At 46.9% G+C, this 22,719-nt stretch overlaps 2 protein-coding genes and 1 long non-coding RNA gene across 11 annotated transcripts in view; 1 reads left to right on the plus strand and 2 right to left on the minus strand.

Moving 5' to 3' along the window:
• The window catches only part of LOC148642002 (pleckstrin homology domain-containing family G member 5-like), a 102,257-nt gene extending 96,262 nt beyond the window's left edge, over window positions 1-5,995 (plus strand). For all 5 annotated transcript variants that reach the window (XM_088617255.1, XM_088617253.1, XM_088617254.1 and 2 more), the window contains 3 exons: window positions 1,141-1,289; window positions 1,479-2,513; window positions 3,382-5,995. In XM_088617255.1, the coding sequence (XP_088473381.1) occupies window positions 1,141-1,289; window positions 1,479-2,513; window positions 3,382-3,391 (1,194 nt within the window). In that variant the 3' untranslated portion in view covers window positions 3,392-5,995. The remainder of the gene's footprint in view (window positions 1-1,140; window positions 1,290-1,478; window positions 2,514-3,381) is intronic.
• Window positions 42-3,865, minus strand: LOC148642003 (uncharacterized). 2 transcript variants are annotated; one of them, XR_015929628.1, is made up of 3 exons: window positions 3,744-3,826; window positions 1,151-1,387; window positions 42-301 (listed from the first exon to the last, which is right to left on the minus strand). It is a non-coding gene; the product is annotated as an uncharacterized LOC148642003 (long non-coding RNA). The 2 variants fall into 2 exon arrangements; XR_015929629.1 differs by lacking the exon at window positions 1,151-1,387 and having other exon boundaries at window positions 3,744-3,865.
• A 6,402-nt stretch (window positions 5,996-12,397) lies between the features above and the next one.
• The window catches only part of LOC148642004 (segment polarity protein dishevelled homolog DVL-1-like), a 48,543-nt gene continuing 38,221 nt past the window's right edge, over window positions 12,398-22,719 (minus strand). For all 4 annotated transcript variants that reach the window (XM_088617264.1, XM_088617265.1, XM_088617266.1 and 1 more), the window contains 6 exons: window positions 21,576-21,643; window positions 20,908-20,985; window positions 20,340-20,474; window positions 19,292-19,459; window positions 18,657-18,875; window positions 12,398-14,820 (listed from right to left, as the gene is read on the minus strand). In XM_088617264.1, coding sequence (XP_088473390.1) covers window positions 14,315-14,820; window positions 18,657-18,875; window positions 19,292-19,459; window positions 20,340-20,474; window positions 20,908-20,985; window positions 21,576-21,643 — 1,174 coding nt within the window. In that variant the 3' untranslated portion in view covers window positions 12,398-14,314. The remainder of the gene's footprint in view (window positions 14,821-18,656; window positions 18,876-19,291; window positions 19,460-20,339; window positions 20,475-20,907; window positions 20,986-21,575; window positions 21,644-22,719) is intronic.

The raw sequence follows: 22,719 nt of genomic DNA on the forward strand, positions 1-22,719 counted from the left end.
GGGAAATCTCAGACTACAACGCATGCAAAAGTGCGCATAAGGATTTTCAGTTTGCTTTTATTTAAACGTGCACCTACCAGACAAAGATTTGCTGATGCTATTTCATTATCAGAATTAAAAAACTCAATCCGGCAGCGATGTGTGTGCTGGGTGTCACAGTGGCATGCTGCTGTGCTCTGTAGCCTCACAGCTCTTGTTTCTGGGTGCAGTCCTTGCTTCCTGGATGGCCTCCAGGCTGCTTAGCAGGAATAAGCGATTTCTGTTCAGCATCTTCAATCAGCTGTGTCTACTATTGATGATGCTGCACAAAGAAAAAAAAAGGATCCAGTTTACGTAATGTTAGACTAAGAATTCATGTTTAAAATAATAATAATATTTATTTTATATAGCGCCTTTAAAGGTGGCTTCTCAAAGCGCTTTACAGAATGTTAACAACAATAAATAAAAAGAATACATAAGATAAAACAATTACAATATACAGAGGAGACTGAGGATGGTGGTACTAAGAAAAGCAGAGGGGTGAAGAATGGAACAGTTAAGCAAAGGCTTTTCTAAAGAAGGTTTTGAGTCTGGATTTGATGGAGTTTAAAGAAGGTGACTCTCTGATATCCTTGGGCAACACCCATTCATATAAATTCATACATTTTTCCTGCCCCTGTATTTTAAACTGCATTTGCAATGGCTTTAACAAATGGGCATGTTCATATTTTGTCCAACAGATGGCACTGAAGTAAATTTGTTTCTGTTGCAGAATAAAAGTACAGTACCTCCTTTTACAAATGACTGTACGTTGCTGGAAACTGTATAGGGAATGTGGAAGGCACAGTGCTGTTTTTTACAGGGGTAAAGGCAGACACTGACAAGAAAATAACAAAAAGGTGCAGAAGTCCAATCATGCATTATTTGCATAAGTTAATACAAACACACACATGGTTACTGCGCTCACAGGCTGCCAGTTTGTGTAAATGAATCTGTAGAAATACTGTGAATTCTCTCGAATGCACCCAGATACGATATATACGAAGCCGGGCTCGAGCAGCTGTTCAAGGCAGAAGTGAACAGGTGTTGTCACTGTTAATGATGCGCAGTGTGTGATGGTAATCTTGGTGCTGCTGGGTGTGTGTGTGTGTGCGCGCACAGAATCTCCTACAGCGGTTGCAGTCCGAAGAGTCCCAGCGCAAAGAAGTCACACTCCGACAAAGACTGGAACTGGAGGGGGAGGAGAGCAGCAACTCGACCACCAGCTCCCCCTGCCTGCGGCACAAGGAACAGCAGAACGAGAGCAACAGGTAAGGTATCTGCAGGACGGCGCCGGACTGTCACGCCTGCACACAGCTCCATCTCCGGCTGACTTCAGACATCAGCTGGGTCCAGCAGCAGTCAATCTCTGCAGGTGTTCAAAAAAAATAGGGCAGCGTTCACTGTAAACTTGTCAAAGAAAAACTGAAATGGCTTTTCTGTCTCTGTCCTGGCCACAGCCAGTCGGACAGCTCCACAGAGACGCTGGCGGTGGTGGTGATGGAGGAGGGCGAGAGCTCGTCGTCCCCGGAGCCGGAGAGGGCGGGGCGCGTCGGCAGGGGGGAGGCAGGCTCCCCACGCCCCAGCACGCCAGGGGCCCAGGAGCGGCTCCGCACAGAGCCCGAGGTCCAGAGGAAGAGGGCGGGGGGCCCCGCGGACCCCGGCGGCATGGAGCCCGACCCCCAGTGCCGCTCCCTGTCTATGGACAGCGCCTATGGCACGCTGTCTCCCGGGGACCTGGCCCGGAGGGACAGGCAGGGCCAGAGCGAGGAGGAGGAGGAGGAGGAGGAGGAGGAAGAGACAGAGGGCGAGGAGGCCGAGACAGAGGAGGACACCACCTCCGGAGAGCTGCAGCTTTCCGCCGGCCGCTCCTCCAGGATCCAGCGGCGGTCCCCGGTGGAGCCGCGGCGCCGGGGCTCACAGGGCTCCACGCTGAAGTCCCGATCCGAGGACAACCTGCTGCAGCTCCTGGGCCACGCCCGCGGGAGCTCCGCGCACGGGTCGGGGTCCCGGGAAGGGGACAGAGCAGAGAGGAGGGAAGGCTTGTCCCACTGCAAGAGCCTGTCTCACCTGGACTCCCGGCCCCAGCCCGCCGGAGCAGTCCTCTTCCAGGTGCCGGCGCAGCGGCCCGAGCTCGACGAGGCGCCCGGCGAACGGCCGGGCAAGCTGACGGACACCCTGAAGAGGGCAGAGGCTCGCCGGGCACAGAGGGGTATGGGCACGGCAGCCAGCAGGAACTGCGGGGACTCCAGCAGCAGCAGCAGCAGCGGGTCAGAGCCCGAGAACGGAGATACGGCGCCCTCTGACTCGGGGGCTGGGAACTGCAGCCCCGTGGGGGCCCCTGGGGTAGAGCAGGGTAGCCCCGGTGAAACGGAAACAGCCAGGAGGTCCCCCTCAGAGTCCCAGACCCCTGTGCAGCAGCACAAGAAGCTGACTGTGGCCCAGCTGTACCGGATACGGACCACCATGGTGCTCAACTCCACCCTCACTGCGTCGTAAGTGACACCCCTCTTCTGCCTGTTACTCCCTAGACCTCTCTCTGTTCTCTGCTTGCCATGCTTCTTTCCACTGGTCTTCGTGTGCCCTCCTTATTTTCGTCTGTGCTCCTGCCTCCTCAGGGTCTTCGCTTGTGTATCACCGTGAAGCCTGCCTGCTCAGCGTAATGGACAGCTGGGCTGGTCACTCACTCTCCTCTGCCTTTTCTGTCCCATTGCTCTGATGCTTCCTTCTTCACAATCTGTTGCTTTATTACACACCACAACAGAATTTGACAGGTGTTAATAAAACTAGAACTAACAGAGGAATTCTAGTAGGTTCCTCCCTGCTGCTGTTGGTGAGTCACCTGCCACACCTCTTACAGAGGGACAGGGCAAACAGCAATACAGCAGGCAGACTCTCTTCCTGTGGGAAAGGTTGGCCGATGAAGTGCAGCCTTGCTTTATGGTGTAGCCAGCCTAACATCCTCTCACGCCCCACCCCAGCTATTTGTTTTTTAACTGATCTTAAACCGTATCTTAGAGATTTAATCCAAGTACAATCCAAGCCTAACTGTTTGTTGTTAGATGGATTAGGAGATATATTACAGTGTTTGAAGGAATATCATTTACTTCAAAGAAAGCCTTGCATTAAATCTCCAAAATGAAATTAGCTCATCATTTCTCTACCTCTGTCAGGAGAAACCAGAACATGCATATACCCATCAATAAAGTATGCTGTATGCATATTTTATTAACATTGTCCAAGCTATTAAAAAAAATGTTCCTTCAAATCATGTTTGTCCTGTGCAGAAAGGATCTAAACACTGTTGCTGTACAAATGATGCAAAACTCCATGTAATGGGTCCGTTTCACAATTTTGTTCCAGGGAGGTGTAATCTTCCTGGACGAGCAACGAGCAACACTGCAGGGTCTCAGTGTGGAACTGCACTGTGCAGACTGAGGCTGCGGTAGGACTCATTATTCTGCAACACCAATGCACTCGGCATGAGAACATGGACTGCCTTTCCCCTTATTCTCCGTGGACTTCTTGAGCATGGACGTGGCTTTCCCATTAACAGCATCGGAATAAAATGATTTGCTTTGGACCTTTTGAAGAGGGGGGGGGCAGGTTTTGTTTGCACTTTGTAGCAATAAAAGATTTGAAGGAGACAAGAGGACAGCCAAGCTGGGAGGAGGAGAACAAAATCAGGGCCATAAAACAGGTTGCGGGCGAGTCAAGAGACTCACCTCTGGCCCTTGTGACGGGGGAGAGCTCAAGGTGAACCACAGGCGGACTGCCGCTGTAAAATCTCCCCTTGGGCTTGGATTCCCTGCACACAGGAGAGCGGCTGTGGGTCACGGCAGCACAGACAGGACTGAACGCGGCATTAGGCAAACCAAAACTAACAGCAGCAGTGTTGTCAAACCGTAGCACCTTTGATTTTTTTTTTGTTTTATATTCCAACTGTAAAATGAGATACGAAGAAGGCGGGGGGAAAGAAAAGTGTGTGGGGGGTTATCCTGGGCAAGGGCGGAGGTAGGCCCTTAGGAAATGCAGGAAAACCTGGCCGGAGATCACAGCAGAGCCCGCATGCTGACTGCCCTCCTCCAGTGGGTCTCTGAGCGCTCGGGAATCTCGAATCCGTGAAAGGAGAGCGGAACCAGTCTCGTTTCCACTTGTCTTCATCACTAGAGGCTATGATTCCCCAGGGTGAAGAACAGGCTGACAGCTCTTGAGCGCAGCAGTGGCCTGAAACTGTCTCTTCAGGGTCACACAAGCCATTGAACCAAGTCTGCCCAAAAGAGGATTCTTGGGTCAATTGTTTGCATGGGCCTGACTGTAGGGCTGTAACTAAGCTTTCTTTTTGCCATTCTTAAATTAAGCACACGGTTGTCAGGTAATTGCAGAAGAACCTAAATTTATTTTTCCCTGTACAGTTTACACTAGATTTTTGTAGCGGGTTCTCCTAAGTGAGTGGGCGCCCTCTCAGATGTCATTCGCCATGAATGAGCAAAACGAGCACTTGGCGATAGTGGGACCTGTAGTGGTTTTCCACCCCTCAGTCCCTTCTCAGGAGCGGCTGGGCTGTGTTGCGGGGACGTGCCTGCGGTGGCTCTGGATGGCCTGTGCCACTGGGTAATGATTCAGAGAGCTGGTGCTGTGGTGCAGAGTGAGGCCCGCTGCAGGGCTTCACCAGTGAGCCTGGGTGGGGACTAGCACTCACTCAGTCACACTCGAACACTGGGCTGCTTCCCGCCGCTGCTTCTGGATTTATTGTGTTGATGACAGTATTATGGCTCCTAACTCTGCTCCTGGGAAGCTTGAAATATCCCTCTTTTTCCGATTCTTATTAATTTTCTTTTTTGCTTCGTAAAAAGGCAATACAGCAGAGAGCCGGCCACAACAGACCCTGGTGTAGTGTATCCCTGTACAGTTAAGCTAACCTCACAGTGCACGATGGGGTGGACTGGCAAAGCGAGGAGAGAGCTGATCCATGCACATAGGAATTTGTTTAATTTAAATATTGGAACTCTGCCTTAAACCATTCAGGGCCTAAAGTCAGACTGCATACAACACAAATATACAGCAAAGATATTTAATGCCTATTCTTTTTAAATGTTGCCTAAAGCTAATAGTTTAACATTTTTTTTTGTTTGTCTATGTGTCATATTTATTAAGCTTGCTTTTATAAAAATGTTTATAATCTATAATTTGAAAGCATTAAATTCTTTTTTTATGTTCCAATTTTTTTTTTTAATGAAAGTGGTGAATAGTTTCAAATGGTGAGTGGGGTGGTGACAATTCTGCCACAGAACAAAAAGTAACATCTGATCTCTCACAGGAGTGACTCTTAGTGGCTACCGCTGAAATCACCCACTCTCCTCCGCCAAACCAAGAAAGAAAACTCATGGGAAAATTCAGGGCAGAAAGCCTTCACCATTAGTGATGCTCTAAATGACTAAAAAGAAACAGAATGACTTCATTATTCAAGATGAACAGAACCTTTAGCTACCACTTCAAGTTGCATTAAAAACTGAAGGACTGGGGCTGTCTAGGACCAGTATTTGATGATCACTTTGCAATAGGATTTACAGTGCGCTGTAGAAAGAACTACTCTAGAAAGCTCCTTGTAAATGCTTCAGTGGTTCAGCCTGTGCAAACGTTAAGCTGAAATAACACTCAGCCATGTGTCCTATTTTCTAGTGCCTTTAATTGCTATAGCAGTACTTGCAGTCAGAACAAAACTGCAGCCTACAGATATCTGAAAATGAACACAGTAAAATGGGCACCAGCTTTTTCAGTACTGTGGTGAACAGACCTGCTGTGTTGTGGCTCAAATAGCTATTGAGTCATTGTGACCATATCATCTCAAGTTCACTGGTTTTGCTCCTGGACTGAGACTTGTTTTCTCCTGATTCTGTAAAACGTACTGTAACAACAGTGGTCCTTCAGTGCAGTCTGGTAACATCCCATTAAAACACTTACCTGATGACACGCACCATGTGTGGGCTGGTTCATTTCTTGAGACGTCACCCTAAAAAGGGGGAGAAACAGTGAAAATCAGACTAATGGGCTGTTCCTTGTGATGGGCAGTAAAGATTTCCCATGATCCCCCATCATGTTCAAAAAGATCACATTACAGTCATGCCTGGAGCCCGGAAGATCACAGGACCGAGCTGGCTGAAACCGGCTCGGGGGAGCGAGGGTGCAGCTCTTTCCTTGCTCTCCAGCTACAGTCCAGCTGCTCTCTGGAGCAGCGCCAGCGCCTGTGGAGGTGCTGATGTGCAGATGCATTATAGGCGGTGCTCACTATCCCAGCTACTGCTACCGCCGCCCACGAGGCTGGCTGGACAGATGTGCCTCCAGAATGACAATGATACATGAGAGGAAGGATTCCTCATTAGCTCCAGGACAGATCAGGACCTTTAAACTTTCTTAATGGGTTACTGAAAACAATGCAGATAATAATAATAATAATTGCTTACACTTATATAGTGCTTTTTCTGGACACTCCACTCAAAGCGCTTTACAGATGGAAAAAGGAAAATAAAATGATTCAATAGTGCAGTTAGCTTAGCTGAGTGGTATGATACTTATTCCACTGGGGCAAAGAGGAACGTTTATTATTGTCCAAATCGAGATTCTAGTGCTATGTTGTCCTTCACTAGTATGACCTCAGTATTATTTTAAAATGCAAAGTCACTTGTAACTCTGAAAAATGGGAATATACTACAGCCCTCTGCAATCCTTTGATCCAGTGAATAAGTCCAGTACAAACGTTGTATGTAAACGAATACTTATGAGATATCTCGAGTACTGCATACACAATCACTGCTCTAAACTCAGTTTACACAATAAACAACCGGGGTTAATCCTTGCTTTAAACGCAGGTTCTACGGAGACTGATTAAATGAACTGAAACTCTTTAGTCTTAATGTTATGAGCAGACCTGTTAATGTAAATGTTCAAAGAACTGAAAAGATGAGAAAACTCGGCCAAATACGTGCCTTTGGGTTAGACTGAACCAATAACCACAGGACACAAGCAGAAGGAGTGCATTCAAGAGAGCAGCAGACAGTCCTTTACACAAAGGGTAGCAGGAGTGGAACAAGATCCCAGCCATGGTGTCAAAGCTGATAGTCTGGGACCCTTAAATAAAACAGCAGGATGAGAGCCACCAATCACTTCGCTACAAGCACTCAAACAAGCCACTGAGCTTGGATCATTCTGAATTAGTTTGTGGCGTCTCGCTTGTGTTCTTCCACAAACATTGCGCTCCTCGCGATACGAGACCATCAGGAGACAACGGACCGGTTCTCAAAGAGCCACAGCTGTCAGCAGAGCTGAAGAGCTGCAGCCCAAGAGTTATGCCTGCTGGGCGACCTTATGCCATGACTTCAATCCACACAGGCTGAACAATCCCTACTGTGTGAAACAGAGCATGCAGACTGTCAGAAATCCTCCCTCATTCACGGGTGCCAACTAATACTGTATTACTAGTTGAGAGCTGGGGGAAACACCAACATCTTTAAGCTTTCCTGCTTTTGTTTTTGCCTAATCAAGATCATTAGCATAGTCAAGAACAGTCTCAGCCAGCAGGGGCAGAACGGTGGTGCAGTAGTCAGCATTGCTGCCCCCTCAGTGCTGGGGGCCTGGGTTCAATTCTGGACCTGGGGTGCCGTCTGTGAGGAGTTTGTATGCTCTCCCCACGTTTGCAGGAGTTTCCTTCGGGTGCTCCATTTTCCTCCCACAGTCCAAAGACATACTGGGAGGTTAACCGGCTTCTGGGAAGACTGGCCCTGGTGTGAGCAAGCAACGGGTGCAAGATGGGGGTACATGTGCCTGTGCCTGTGTCAGCCCTGTCACGGACTGGTGTCCCATCCAGGGTGTACCCCGCCTTGCGCCTGTTGCTTGCGGGAAACTCTCCTGTTCCCCAGTGACCCTGAATTAGATGTAACTCCTAAACAAAAATGGGTGGCGGTTTGAGCCAAAAGAAGGACCCAAGTATGCGTGCTCACTCGTAGCTGTGAAAAGGACTCTCCAGGAAACATTCAGCCACTGTGCCAGATTACAGAGGCCACCAGACTACTGACTGCACCCTCTTCCTCACAGCTACAGACTGGTTTCCTCTCGGTTGCCGGGAAACTCTCCTGTTCCCCAGTGACCCTGAATCAGATGTAACTCTTGAGTGTCCGCAGCACCCTGTACCCACACCAGAGACAGCGCTGCCCTTTCACTCCACAACGAAAGCTCCGAGCCCACACCACTGTCCTGTTAAACTAGCAATACTGTAGCACCTTGGCACTGCCTGTTCATTACATACAGTAACCCACAGGCTCTCCATTAATAGCTCCACAGCATCAGAAACCCTACGCTCATGTGCAGTACAGGCCACCATCCCACAGATATAATGTGCTTGAGCCTCTGCAAGTAACAGCATACAGTTTGAACAGGATGTTGCATTTTTTCCATTCTTCTACCTTCCAAAAGAGGTAGAGCTCTATTGACAAATACTAATTCAATCTGGATATGAGGACATTTCTCAACAGCAATGAAAAACCAACCCAGCGGATTTCTGCAGAATCAACAGTGAAAAATACGCTCTTCTTATTCTGCCCTCCTTACTGTCCCCCAAGCCCGTCTACATTGTATGGGTGACAGGGCCTTCTCCTGCTATGCCCCCAAGTTCTGGAACTCTTTGCCCAAGGATGTCAGAGAGTCACCTTCTCTAAACTCCTTCAAATCCAGACTCAAAACCCTCTTCTTCAGAAAAGCCTTTACTGAACTGGTTCCATTCTTCACCCCTCTGCTCTTCCTAGTACCACCATCCACGGTCTCCTCTATATATTGTAATTGTGTTTTATCTTGTGTATTCTTCTTATTTATTGCTGTTGTCATCCTGTAAAGCGCTTTGAGAAGCCACCTTTAAAGGCGCTATATTAAATAAAGTTTATTATTATTATTATTATTATTAATTTTTATTATTATTATTATTATTACTGATGATCAGTTAATCAAATTGCTATTATCTACTGCATGTTCCTTTCACTCCTACATAGTCTTAAGACACTATTTCCATGCACACGTAAAAATCTGCAAAGCACGGCATCACAGGATACATACACCAATTTGATTTCCTTCCACGTTCGTTTCTTAGTCCCGTTGAAAAAGATCATTTAAACAGACAGTGCCACCTAGTGGCTGCGATAAGAACAAAGGACAGAATACAGGAAGGCCATTCTGCCTGTCTAGTTCGGTTGCTAGTAGCTGATCGATGCAGCTTTCTGAAAGAAGCCAGACTGGGTAGCTACAACATGATCGGGTAGCCTGTTCCATACTCCCACAACCCCTGGTGTAACCAAAAGCCTAAAGCTTGCACTTTTAAAGCACTTCCCCATAGTTTCCATCTGTGAACCTGGTTAGTGTTTTGACTGCTGATTCTGAAGCAGACCGTTGGGTAGGATTTGTCAGTATGGAAGGTGCAAGGTTGTTCTCTGGTGGTTCTTCACCATTCAAACAGAATGAGCCTGTTTACAGGTTGAATACCGATACTCTGGGCATTGTTTCACTGCGCTGACATCTCCAGGAATATACAGAAACCTCTGTGATGATGTAGTTACTGTGGTTCTAAACTAAAACGATACCAATGTTTTTAATAAATCTTAATTTTTCAATGAGTAAAAAACATGCTATAAGCCCTAATGAACAAGAGCACTGAAACATTCTGAGAGCCTACGCAGGAAGCCTGAACGTTCAGATCTTGTATTTATAGTTGAGACATTACGTCAGATCTCCACTTCAACACCGGTAGAGACTATAGGAAGGACCCTCTGAAACACCCAGCATGACAGCAATTTTATACACAAGGCCGCCTTTGACCCTGTATCAGAGATGCCACAGGTCCAAGGCAGGGGGTCACCATCAAGGGCGATGGATAGAATGTAGGTGCTGTTCTGTACTGTGTGTCCTCTGCCGGTTACCACACGTTAGGAGCTTCAGTCTTGTAAGATGGCTTTCATCTTTTATTTTTGCAATGATACCTCTGTGCTTGATGCACAATTGCACCGTACGCTTATATACTGTAGTAGGACATAACAGGTCCCAGTTTTTTCCAAGTAAAAGCAATCCGTTACAGATCTTAAACTAGGTCTTCCTTCGGTACACCCCTCGTATTCCAAACAAGAAAAACACCTACTTACTGCTACTGTAAATAAAACGTGTTACACTTTACCAAATTGCAGTTCTTAAAAACAAGAGTGGCTCTAAATTGCTATACAGTCATTTCCGGACGTTAATAAAACTTCAGGAAACATTTTTTGTAACTCCTGATCACCTACGTCAGCAAGAAAGGTCGGTGTTGCTCAGGCAAAGAGGTCAGAGGTGAATCGAGTCAATTTATAAAGGTCTTTTCTTTTCGCAAAGCCTCGCCTTTCTCGTCCCACGGTAAATATTCACGGGATACGGTGCTGTCGTGTTTCATTTCATTTTTTCTGAAATACACCCGTTCGTATTTCTGCCTCGCTGAATTCAGAAGTTTCACCAGTGTGCAAAACCACGCCACACACTGAACCCACATAACACAATCCTCCGGTTTGTAAAAATGAGCAGAATTACGGCAGCTGCACAAGGTAATCTACGACGCTGTGGCTTTTTTCCTCTTTTTATAATGCAACGCAGACGTATCGTTTACTTACCGTAAGCCTCGGAAAAAAAACGTTGGGTCAGGCCACAAGTCAGGCCGTGAACCGCCGCATAAATATTTGTGAGTTCCAACTTTTCATGCCGATTTCCAAATTGAATAAATCACGGTTCGCCACAGAGATGCATATGATAGAAGACCGCGGACGAGGCCGCATTGTTTTTCACGCCTTGAGAGAAACAAATACACTTTTAAGTGTTGGGAGCGGGTCTTACCCGGAACGGCCGGTCCCTCGCCACCTGCGCTCATCACGCGAGTCCGGCGCAACGCGCGCGTCACAGCCGTTCACACTTCGGCTTCTAGCCCCGGGAAAACTCACCCATCAGAATATTAATAATGCAATACATAATAGTAGGTCCCTACTAAACATCTTCATGAAAATGCAATACAGATTTGAACCAATACGTTGCTACCCCAATCGTGCACAAATGAAATCAACAAAACTTCGTATTTAATCTTGATATTTCTACAATTGTTACAAGAAGAGCGCGCGATATATCTATACTACCCTGAGGTGGCGACACCGAATAGATGATGCTGACCAGGTGTCTTTTATTCGGCCAAGCTGTGTCATGAATACTCCGAACCTTAGATGCTCAATAGTGGACAATTCAGCTTCAAAATGAGCTAGAACGTGGACTTGAACAGTCTTGGAGATAGATTTCCAACATTCCTGCCAGCGATAATGAAACTGATCCTCTCTTCTAACCTGTGTTAATTACTGATAGTCTGTTAAAACTCTATACAGTGTCTTATCTGTACTGCCCATCGATTTTTAGGAAACATATTTGTGTCTAAAAACATGTTAAGAGTCACCTGTGCTTTGTTCACCAATTTATTGAAACGGAAAAAATGTCGAACAGCTCAGAGCAGGTGAAGGATTTCTCCTCAGTCTGTTACAGTCCTCTCAGGCCGCTCAGGTGAGGTAGACCATGACCTGATTCTTTTTGCTGTCAACTGGGGTCATGTCAGCAGTCATGCACTTCAGTGTCAAATTCATTCACTCACCTCGGCAGCAACAATGGCCCCGGCAACTACTGTGTAAAGACTTGAGAGAAATACTGTAAACATATCGAGATCATAGTATATATATATACTAAGATCAACTCATTTCCTGACCTCTTGGGGTCGTAGAACCAATATACTTATACCACAAAAGCCCACGAGTTCTGTGTATCTAACACACTCACTGACTGGACAGAATGTTTGGATCTGCCAGCCTGACAGTGAGACTGTGTCTTGAAAAGCCCAACAGAGACTTCCATCCCCATTCCTACCTGAATGATCCCTGCATCTTAATCCTTCCAGGACCAGGGGACTTGCCTGAAGGTGCAGTTTGAGCCACACCTTTACCCTCATCTGCCTGAATGGGATGGTCCTGGGATCAAATATACAGTACGGGAAAACTGTGGAATACTCACAGGGGCCTTTTCCGACTGTCTCGCTGGTGACAGCATGTTCATCTAGGCGTGTGCGGGGTCCTGATATTTTGGCACCCATTTCAGCTGTTTCCTACACAATCTGACAGGGGAGACGACTTCAAGTGCCAATACCTTGGTGGCTAGTGTAAGGTAAGAGAGCACAGTTCCTCGTTTTTATACCTCCCCCTACAGCTCACAGAACACGTTGTTCGCACCACAGTCCATTTCAGATTTGCATCTGCTGCACGTTCAAGGTTGGGTTCACAAAAAGCTGTCAGTGTGAATTTCACGTTTTTTTTATTCTTTAAATAAAGAACCATATAATAAACATGAGAAAATGCAAAAAAGTAAACTTTTTTTTAACAATGCAGTGACAAAAGAGTTCAAAACAATATTCATATTTATATTCATGAAAGACCACTTCCATTCTATGCATCAGTTTACAAAAACTGTGAGACCATTTTTTATACATATATATTTATTTTTTCATATATATAATATATATTTATATGTACAATTTTGTCATTTCTCTTAAGTTTTAAGAAACAAAAGAAATCAGAAAGCTTAGGTGGCAAACAGTGTTTCATACTAATGGGCAAGGTAGCAACATTTAAAAAGTGCTCAAATACATAGAGTGCTGCTTTGCTACTGAATAGGGTCTTGGAGAAGGTGTTTTTTGTGGAGATTCAGGACGTTAAATTGTAGGGTGACCTGTGTTTCACGTAAATCACTCTCTCCTCCACAAACCTAGAAATCAAAATGATTCATACCAATTTCTTCGAGTCTTGCACGTTTCACGACTGAAGTTCACAACTCGGGGAAGATTTAAATGAACGATTCAAAACACACAGCCAAAAGGTCTTGCTGAACCTTTCCAAGAACCTTCATTCTGATACCCAGTGTTTCACTCAGTGCAGAATACAACACCAAAAAAAGACATCAATTTGGAGCCTTTGGTTACCAGACATCAGCATCCTGTAAAAATACACACTTGACGTAGGAGGGGAACCAGTTCAGTACTAATCCTGACAAGATAAATAACAGTGAATTGTTCAGTAACAGCGGTTTGTACTGTTAAGGAAACTCACTTAACTGGATTTTTTCTAGCCGTTTTTAATTTCGTAATCCAAGATAAGATTGAATAATCTGTTGCGTTTTCAAGAACTGCAGCAAAAAAAACCTTTGCATAAATGTGTGTAAAAAGCCCGTGATTGGAGAACTGGGTATTCAAACAGGCAGGAGGGTTGAAATTCTGGGAGCTTGCGGTCATGACTGCAGACCCAACAGGGTCCTGTCTGATTGTCTCATCTTTCTGGGTTGGTGCAGCGGGAGGCAAATTCAAACACCAGATCTGCAAGAATAATTCACCATAATAAAGATGCATTCTCTTGTCTGTGGGTTCTTTACAGTCCAGCCACTGCTGGAAGAAAGAAAGAGGACCCCCCCCTCAAGAATGACAAAAAAGGACACAAACGTCAGACTGATATTTTTAAAAAAGAGTGCCATGCAAAAAAGATGCCCTGTTGGTGAACTTCTATTAACCTCCAGTTCAGCAGATTAAGGTAGTTTATATCAGGAGCCCAACTAGTCTACATCGGGAGCTTGCTTTACATAAAACCAGGCAAGTCCTTCAGAAGGGGCTTCTCTTATCATACGTATCTACATGTGCAACGCAGGACTGTCTTCATATCCAATCTTGTCCCTGTGCAGTCAGAGCAGCCTGGAGTGGGACCCACTCTAGCGTGTTACCCTGTGACAGTCTGGAGAGGTTTCAGGAGAAGGGAAGAGGTGTGTGGCCCAGCGTGGAGTCGGCTCTTCTGCAGCCGCGGAGTCTGGGGGATTGAGATCCAGACAAGCTGGGGTTCAGCTGGACGTGCCTGAACAGGGACCTCAACAACCCCCTCCACCCATCCCAGGACAGCGTCCGGTTCGGAACCGTAAAGTTCAGTTGCAAGTATCAACCACGCTAGAGTCAGGATGAGTGCAACTGCAACAAAGCAAGTGTCATGGTTCACCCCTTACTGAGACACCGGTCAAGCAGGAGCTCCTGTCTGTACTGTATGTGCGAGGGGCTGTGAGTGCAGGAAGATGTGAGCCAAGGGCCAGTAGGGAGGGTGGCTTTTTCATTTAGGGAATGAGAGGGTTTATTCAGCCTGTGCTTTGCCATACGCTGTGGGAAAGGCATGGCACTGGTACGTCACATGATGTCCACAAAAAACTCGCAGGGATTACCCATGGCATGCTGGAAGGACTGGCGGCTGGCAGTGAGTTCAGGAGGAACTGCCCCCAGCTCACGCACTGGGGGTGCCCCCGGAGGCCCGCTGCTCACAGGGGCTTTAGAGCCTAGCCTGGCGAGGCTATAAGGAGGAGGCAGGCCAGGGGGGCCATAGGAGGAGGCGTGGCTTCGCTCACTATGGGAACAAGAGGTGTGGCTATGCTGAGTATATACTGCTTGGGTATAGGAGAAGGAGGCGTGGCTGTGGTGGGAGTGGGTGTGGCTCCGGTGTGAAGTGGTGTGGCTATGGCTGGAGTGGGCGTGGCTGTGATGGCTCATCTGGCTGGCCGATCGCTCGCCCCGCCTCCCTCCCCGTGTGCCGAGCTCCGACTCGCTGCCGCCACTGCCTGTCGATTTGCGGTCCTTCTCCCGGGGGGAAGGGCGTCGACTTTTCCCTGTGCTGGGGTTGGAGCCACTGCTTCTGCTACCTACGAGACAAGAGGCAGAGAAACAGGCGACTTGACAAGGAGCTCCTCAGTTTCACAGCCAGTTTCTCCGATTTCCTCACATCAAACATGGAAACCCATTAGCAACTTGCAATATTACAGTTTAGACTAAAGAAAACACAGTCCAAATTGCTAATGGCTAATCCATGAAATCTGTGATGTATAGCACTACTGCTGTGTCATTGCTAAAAGCGCTTGCCTAATAAACTTTTAAAGGCAATAAAGATGTTGAAACACAGAAAATGTTGTTACAGTTGGTTTTCTCTTAGTTGGTTTTGATTTATCTTCGTTGGCTTTGCTTACTTGTCATTAAAAACCGCAACTACCTCATCAGACCATTTTACAAAACCATTCGTACACTTTCCATCTATCTACACCTAAATAAGGCCCAATACATATTTCTCCCTACCTAGGTAACTAAAGCTGCCCCTTCATCTTTCACCAGTTGTTTTCTAAGGGACGGGGAAAGACTTTGCAGAAGGTGGAGAGCTGGGGGTTGTTTTGGGGTCCACTGTCTCACTGCAGAGGGGGCCTCTGTGCACGGATACTGGTGTTGCAAGTGGACGGGCACCTGTGTCTGTGTGAGCCAGGCCTAAGTCTCAGTCCTGTGGCTGGGAGCCTTACAGCAAATGAGCGTGCAGCTCCAGTGCAGCTGAATACTCTTGTCAACACAACACCACACCATCAAACATGCTGAGAGAGAGCGGATGAAGGCAGGAGGCTGGCGAGAACCAAGAGGAGTGGCAACGCAAAGAGGAGGACAGCGGAAGAGTGGGACGGAGAGACGGGGGGCTGTAAGAGCTCGGAGAAATGGCGGAAGGTGGGCATGGAGAAAGCTTGGAAGCGGGAGGGAGGGAGACTGTCTTACCGGATCCCCAGTGTCCTGGGATTACCTCCATCATCAGTCTACCGTTGCCCAGCAGAAACAGAGGGAACAACACAGTTACACACAGACCAGCACAACAGCGCCAGCGCCAGCCCCCCCCAGGCCGAGAGCGAAACAGAGGGGAGCCAGCCTCCCCCTCACACCCTGCGTTTTCCCAGGGGGGATGGAGAGAGAGAGCTGGGCTGCGGGGGTTACCCTAGATCCATGCACACACGATCCAGCACAGACTGGAAACACTCCAGTGTCATAATTCACCTGCTTGCCTAAAAAGCCTCTTTGTCATGAAGCCATTAAACTGACGTGTTGTGGAAGTCCGCAAGCCTTAGAAAGTTTTACCTGAACAGTGTGAATTGTTATGCTAAATCAGATGATTAAAACGTGAGGTAAACAGCAGCAGGTCACAAGTTGTTCTAGATTCGTTTTGGTGGGGGTGGGTGGGGGGGTCTTGTCAAATTTATTATTGCCACTTATTTTACGTTTTTTCTAATCCCTCAATTAAAACTTTCAGCTCTTGAGTCAGCTCTTAGCTGCAACCCCTGGACCAGCAAAGGAGGTTTGAGGGCCACAGACTCTGCAGGGACCCTCTTATTCCTCCAGGCCCCTGACCTCATCTCACACTGAGAGCCCACAGAGCCCCAGCACAGTCAGGGGACTGACAGGGGAGAGGCACAGGTGTGTGGGGAAGGCTGAGGGTCCCCTGGCTGAAGACGAACCCTGGCACGGCTCAGCCAATTATATGCTACCAACTGGAGGATGCTGGACACATCTAGTTCATAACATTGCCCACACCTTTGTGGGGATTTCCTGTTAACTCTCAAATCTGTACCAGTTTGCATTTCTATGCTCTTATGAAGTGCAACTTCACTCGGGATTTAACAGTTGCTGGCATCTGGTGCAAATAAGTTAATTTCCTTCGAGGGGACATGTCCTCACTTCCTTTGAGGAGATTATTCTTCATCTTTTCTCCCCACGTTGATCCCCCCCTCCCCATCCCCCTAGTCTCACACACACACACACACACACAAACCCCCTCACGAACAGAGGGGCTGTTAGGTGTCAGCAACAGAAGAAGAAGAAAAAAAAATCAGGAAAGAGGATGAAATGGGGAAAAGGACAGAAAGATGGCTGTGATGTGTGGAGACAGAAGAATATGGTGACGGATGCCTGCAGCATGAAGGAGATCCCTAAAGCAGAGCCAGACAGACTCTCTCCTACTGAGAACTGCTTCACCGCCCAGGGTCTCTCGCACCTGGGCCACCTGACCCTCCACCTCCCTCGTCATCCAGCGACGACCAGAGAAGAGCAACCAGCTGCCTTCCAGGCCTGGAAGGAATGTTTCACTCTGACAGGCTGAAACAAGGGAACCTATTTATTCCTATTGAACAGGGAAGACGGCGAGGAGACACCATTCACAGATTCAAAGTCCTCGGGGACTTGGGGGTGCTGGCAAAGTCACCCCAGTGAGGCCTCCAGAATTGGTGGTGAAACACGAACTGGAGGACAAGGAGTGGAAACTACGAGGAAGTGCATCTGAAACCAAGAACCGGAGGCACTTGAGTACCCAGAGGGTTGTCGGAAACAAGCCACGTTTTCAAAGCCAGGACCGTCGATTCTTTCAGGAAATGGAAGCCCAGATCACTTGGCCACTTAAAAAAACAAACCAATGAGCTGAGTAGCCTCCTCTTGTTTGCTCCGGTTCTTATGTTATGTTGTTTTTGCGTGACAAAAAATCCAGCTGGCATTCTTGCCTGCCAAGAGTTTGCAAGGTCTCAGGATCAAATTGGAAATAACAGGTCCTTCAGCAGATATTTCCATCTATGGACAGTACAGGCTAAACTGTGTGTCGTAGCTGCTCACTCAGAATGAGGCCATGGTTTTCCATCTAATCCTGTGGACCTGGGGGGAAAAGATCTTAACTGCCTTAGTCAAGGCACACAAACGACGTGTGTAGTCAAGATTACAGAAAGGGAGCCTGTAGCACTGCAGGAGACTTGAAACAGGAGTTTAATCACTGAACCACCTCATCTCTAATCCACACACTTTAGTGTAAAGATCCCCTATCCCCAAACCCACTAGGATTCAGGTACTTCCTATCTAACGTAGGAAACTATGAACGCTATTATAAGGTGCAATATTTTACATAAAAAAGTAACTACAAATAAAACAATACATCTTTTTTTTTTCCCTTTTTCGACAAAGTATCGACTGTTTATGTAGATATAATTTCCAGTTGTACCAAATCAAGGAAACTAGCCCTACTGCCTTAAGAAGATCAAGAAACTTCATTTCTGGAACCTCTCAACAGAATGAGAAATAACTTGCTTTTTGGAATGACTTGACTTGGGCAAAGAAGGAAAAAAAAAACGATAACAATGATCTGATAGCGTTTCCAAGCTGGCACGGAGATGATCATGTGTGAAAACAGATCTGTTGTATGGCCAGACACAGGCGAGCCTCTTGATTTCACAGCTACAGCTCCGCTGCCTGAACTATGAAGTGTTACATGGCGGGGATCAGAGGCTCTTGCATTCCCAGGGGACATAGCTGTTCTGACTGTGGACCCTACACTGCTGTTATTAGGGAATACATGACTAACCCCAGGCATGAGAGACACTGCTCTGCCCAGCACGCCCTCATTGACATTCCCCGGTCCCAGCTCTCAGTAGCTCTGCTGCAGTGCCTGCCAAACAGCTACAGCTCTACTGGGTGCAGATGCCAAAATACCACACCATCTGCTGCAAACCACCCTCCCAAGCGACGTGTGTAGTGTTCCACCATTTACTTTGCAGATCTGGCTGACAGGGGGAGATCAGGGGATGGCAACCATGACTGATCGGCTGATGCCATTTATGCGGGAGGAAAAAACCACAAGACGTTGGTTCCCAAGAACCCCCCACGGCGCCCCAGATCCCTCCCCCCTTGCCCCACTCACCCTCGCTGTGCTGGCTGCCTGCACTGCCACTGTGGAAGCTGTGACAGGGGTCGGAGTACCCCGGGGGGAAGCCAGGGGGGGCGGCGGGGTACGGGGGGTAGGGGAAGGGCTGTCCCCCCATGGGCCAGGGGTTTGTGGCAGGGGGAGGCAGAGGAGCCAGGGTGTCCTGCTCTGAGCCCCCACCGCTGGAGCCCTCGTTCAGGTTGAGAGAGGCCATATCTGAGAACATCAGAGGACGGGAGGGGCGGATTACAGTACATGAAGGACGCACGGCAATATCACCATCGTTTGCTCATCACATTTTTGTCATTTCTAATTTTAATATCACCCACTTCTCATGTACACCCTGCTGAAAATAATCCTCTAAAAGAGAACTACAAAAGTGCAAAAGCAATAGTAGTGAAAGAAAATCACATCCCAATATTTTATGTACAGTAGGTGACACCCTGTAGTCTTTATAATAATAATAATAATAATAATAATAATAATAATAATAATAAACTTTATTTTATATAGCGCCTTTAAAGGTGGCTTCTCAAAGCGCTTTACAGGATGACAATAACAATAAATAAGAAGACTAACAGTAGTAACACTCAGTTCATTAAGTATCAAGAGTGAAGGGCTGAGAGCCGTACTCTGGCAGAGGTCCCCGAAGGTGTAGTAGCACTGCTCGGAGAAGGTGATCTTGTTGACCGTGTGCCTCAGGTAGCCGTGTTTCAGCAGGCTGCTGGCGTACTTCCTAGCATCACGACGGTCCTTGAAGCCGTCCACCCGCGAGTACAGCCAGTCCACCACGTCCGCACCTGAGGGATTGTGTGAGCACACGCGCGCACACACACAACACACTGTTACACTTGTGGGGTCAGTTTCCTGGGCTGCTGTTTGGGTGGAGTTTGCATGTTCTCCCTAGGCTTGTGTGGGTCTCCTCCCACAGTCCAAAGACATGCCGGTGGGTTAATGAGCTTCTGGGAAAACTGGCCCTGGTGTGAGTGTGTGCGGGTCAGTGTGTGTGTCTTGGTGTGCCCTGCGATGGACTGGCGTCCCGTTGCTTGCAGGGATAGTCTAAAGGCTGTGTCAATTCCCAGGTGAGACACTGCTGTTGTACCCTTGATGAGCAAGTTACTTCACCCAGACTGATTGTTATAAACTCCATTAAAAGCATCAGGCCAATAATTTAGTAATAAATTACTTAGGGTACAACACTGATGTGAAGTAATGCTACAATGTTTAAGCAGTTTTTTATATTTTAATTTCATTTAAAAATGCATTGCTGCAGGTATTCAGAATGTAGATCTTTAACTAGTTTTTGTAATTAGTCTCAAGTAACTGGAGGGCTCTAAGAAGGAACAGGGATGCTATAAATATGTATATAATATGTGAAACACATGCATTTATCTGTAAGAACAAAAGGGCACTGTGTTCTAGCAGTCTGTATCGAGTGCTTTGAAGAAAAAAAGAAACTATCAGGAATGAGATACACTGAGGCTGAAGGATGCCCACTGATCATCAAGCCTCCTCACTGTTTTGCAAGATGACCTAGTGAATATATCCTCCTTCTCACTCATTAACCACTCTATCTCATCCACCCTTCCCCTTGGCTGCTGCACACACTTCTATCAATGTCATCTTAAAATCGCTCCCTGGAATACGTGCCAGATCTTGAACCCACCCCTACCCTCTTACCGATGACGGCATTGGCGATGGTGATCTTCAGCCACATCCTGTCCCTGATCTCCAGGCCAGAGTCAGGAAGCTGCATCACCTTGACGATGGTTGCCATGTCTGTCTTGCTGACGGACAGCGGCAAGTCATCAAACTCTGAGAGAGAGAGGATAGATGGGACACTATTATAATACAGCCAAAAAGATAAATCCCTCGCAAAACACTTATGACCCTGAATGCAACATCAGTATGGGATGCATTAATACCATATGTCCAAACTGTCCACTCCAAACAGTTAAAACAACATGGGATCCACCTCTTCATACGTCATGTAGATCCAATGTTAATCACGGAGTGATTAAATGCAGTTTCTCTGGTCGATCTTGTTCATCTCAAGAAAGGCAATTAATTATCCACTCTATTATTTGCTGTATTTAACTGGATATTTGTGAGATATTTCTCTGCATTATTTTTTAAAATAGAATCCTTAAGAACAATAAAGCCATCCTGCTTATAGCACAGTCTGGGATGCAGCTTCTAAGCCAAGCACAGAAACCAAGGGAAACATGGTTCCCAACTTTGACAGTACCGTAGTGTGGGTAAGGGCCAGTCAGAGCAGTGGTGTGAGTGATCCAGGCTGCAGGGTCAATAGGTCTCACTGGCTCTGCTGCAGAACAAGAGGACAAACATGCCTATTAGCACAAATACAGTCCTTATCAATGTGCTTCATCTGTATGAAGCTCTGTAATAGCTGCAGGTTCACATCAATTTAAGTACAGTAGAATTGAGCATAACTGCATAAAAAGATCAGTAAACTCACAGAAGAGTGTTTTAATGAGCAAATGTAAAAACACTAAATTAGCAAAAAAAACATACTGTACTTTACCAAAATTAAGTCAATCAATGGAACAGAAGCATTAATAAAACATCTGAAGGCCTTTTAGCAAAGATTTTTGTAAAAGCTAAACTTTACATGCACGATTTGCAGCTTATCCCTTTTCTGTACACCTTATAAAACTTTTTTTTTCTTGCTACACTCCAAGGTGCGTATGTCATTTTTTTTCATGGATTACATTCAAACACATGTTTTCTAAATAAACAGTAGATCCCTTTAGCATTATGCACTGCTGACGTGAGCACAGCTATATCTGTAAACCCGCGAAACATATTGTAAGGGACAGAAACGGCTCTTGTCGTCCGCGTCTGTCCGAGGGCTGGTTTCCAGCGCCTGTGTCCGGGGCAGGGTGCTTCTCTCACCTCGGGGGATGGTAAAGTAGCTGCGAGGAGAGGGGTCCCAGCACTTGGCCACTGTCAGACTAATGGGGCTGTAGGAGAAACAGATTCCTTCAGCTTCTGCGCCTCTCCTCGGCTCGGGCCTTGAATTGATTAGAGCATTCATAGTCATGTCTCACAGCCCCCCCGCCCGCCGACACCCCAGCCCAGTGATCACTGCACAGTTCTCCGACACAGAACTCCCCTCCTGTAAGAGCTACACACAAAGATGCCCCCTGTGCCCTGTCTGCCTGTCCCCTTGCCAACCTGGTAAAGCAGGTGTGCTCCCGAGGAACCCCTGTGTGTGTCCCATCTTGGCCTGAATCTCTGGCACGAACTGGTGACAGTGATGGAGCCACTTTTTGTGCACACGGGCTTATGGTCTCAGAAAGAGCCTAGGTAAAGCACATTGTTTCCAACACACTTGGGGTATAGAAATTCATCCAGACTCTCCTCAGCTTTCCAACTGAGAGCTAGTTCCCTTATTTTTGCCTGCTCTGTAAAGGTGATAAATTTATGATGAATTAACACAGCTGGGAATGACATAATACCAGACACTTCACACCAGGCAAGGGTCTTCCTTCTGCATCAGTCCAATAGGTCACATTTCAGCGAACACACAATAAGGGCAACTCCTTAGTACTGGGTTAATACCAACATCAAATCCCAATCATCTTTTTAACAGTGGAATATAAATTGAAAAACAGACCCCCAAATGGAAAACTGAAATCAATCAGCCTACTGTACCATTAAGAATCTGGAGCAAATATCACTGTGTTAAGGGTCTCTCAGAACCAGAACTGAAAAAAGTGTGTTAAGGGTCGCTCTGGACCAGGGTAGACAACCAGTGTGTAAAGGGTCTCTCATAACTGGGATTGAGAACCAGTGTGTTGAGGGTCTCTCAGCACTGGGATTGAGAACCACTTTGTTAAGGGTCTCTCAGAAGAAGCAGCGAGAACTAATGTGTTGAAGGAGAACTGCAGTGCTATTTTCATATTTCAGGGTTAGAAAGAATCAGTGTTGACGGGCGCATTTCAAACCACAGTGAAAGTAGAATGTGCACAGTGACATGTAAAACCTGCAATTTACATCACAAAATCTCCCAGTATGAGCAGCATTCAAATGGAGG

This window comes from Lepisosteus platostomus, chromosome 23 (assembly GCF_059453375.1).
Source record: "Lepisosteus platostomus isolate fLepPlt1 chromosome 23, fLepPlt1.hap1, whole genome shotgun sequence".
NCBI lineage: Eukaryota > Metazoa > Chordata > Actinopteri > Semionotiformes > Lepisosteidae > Lepisosteus > Lepisosteus platostomus.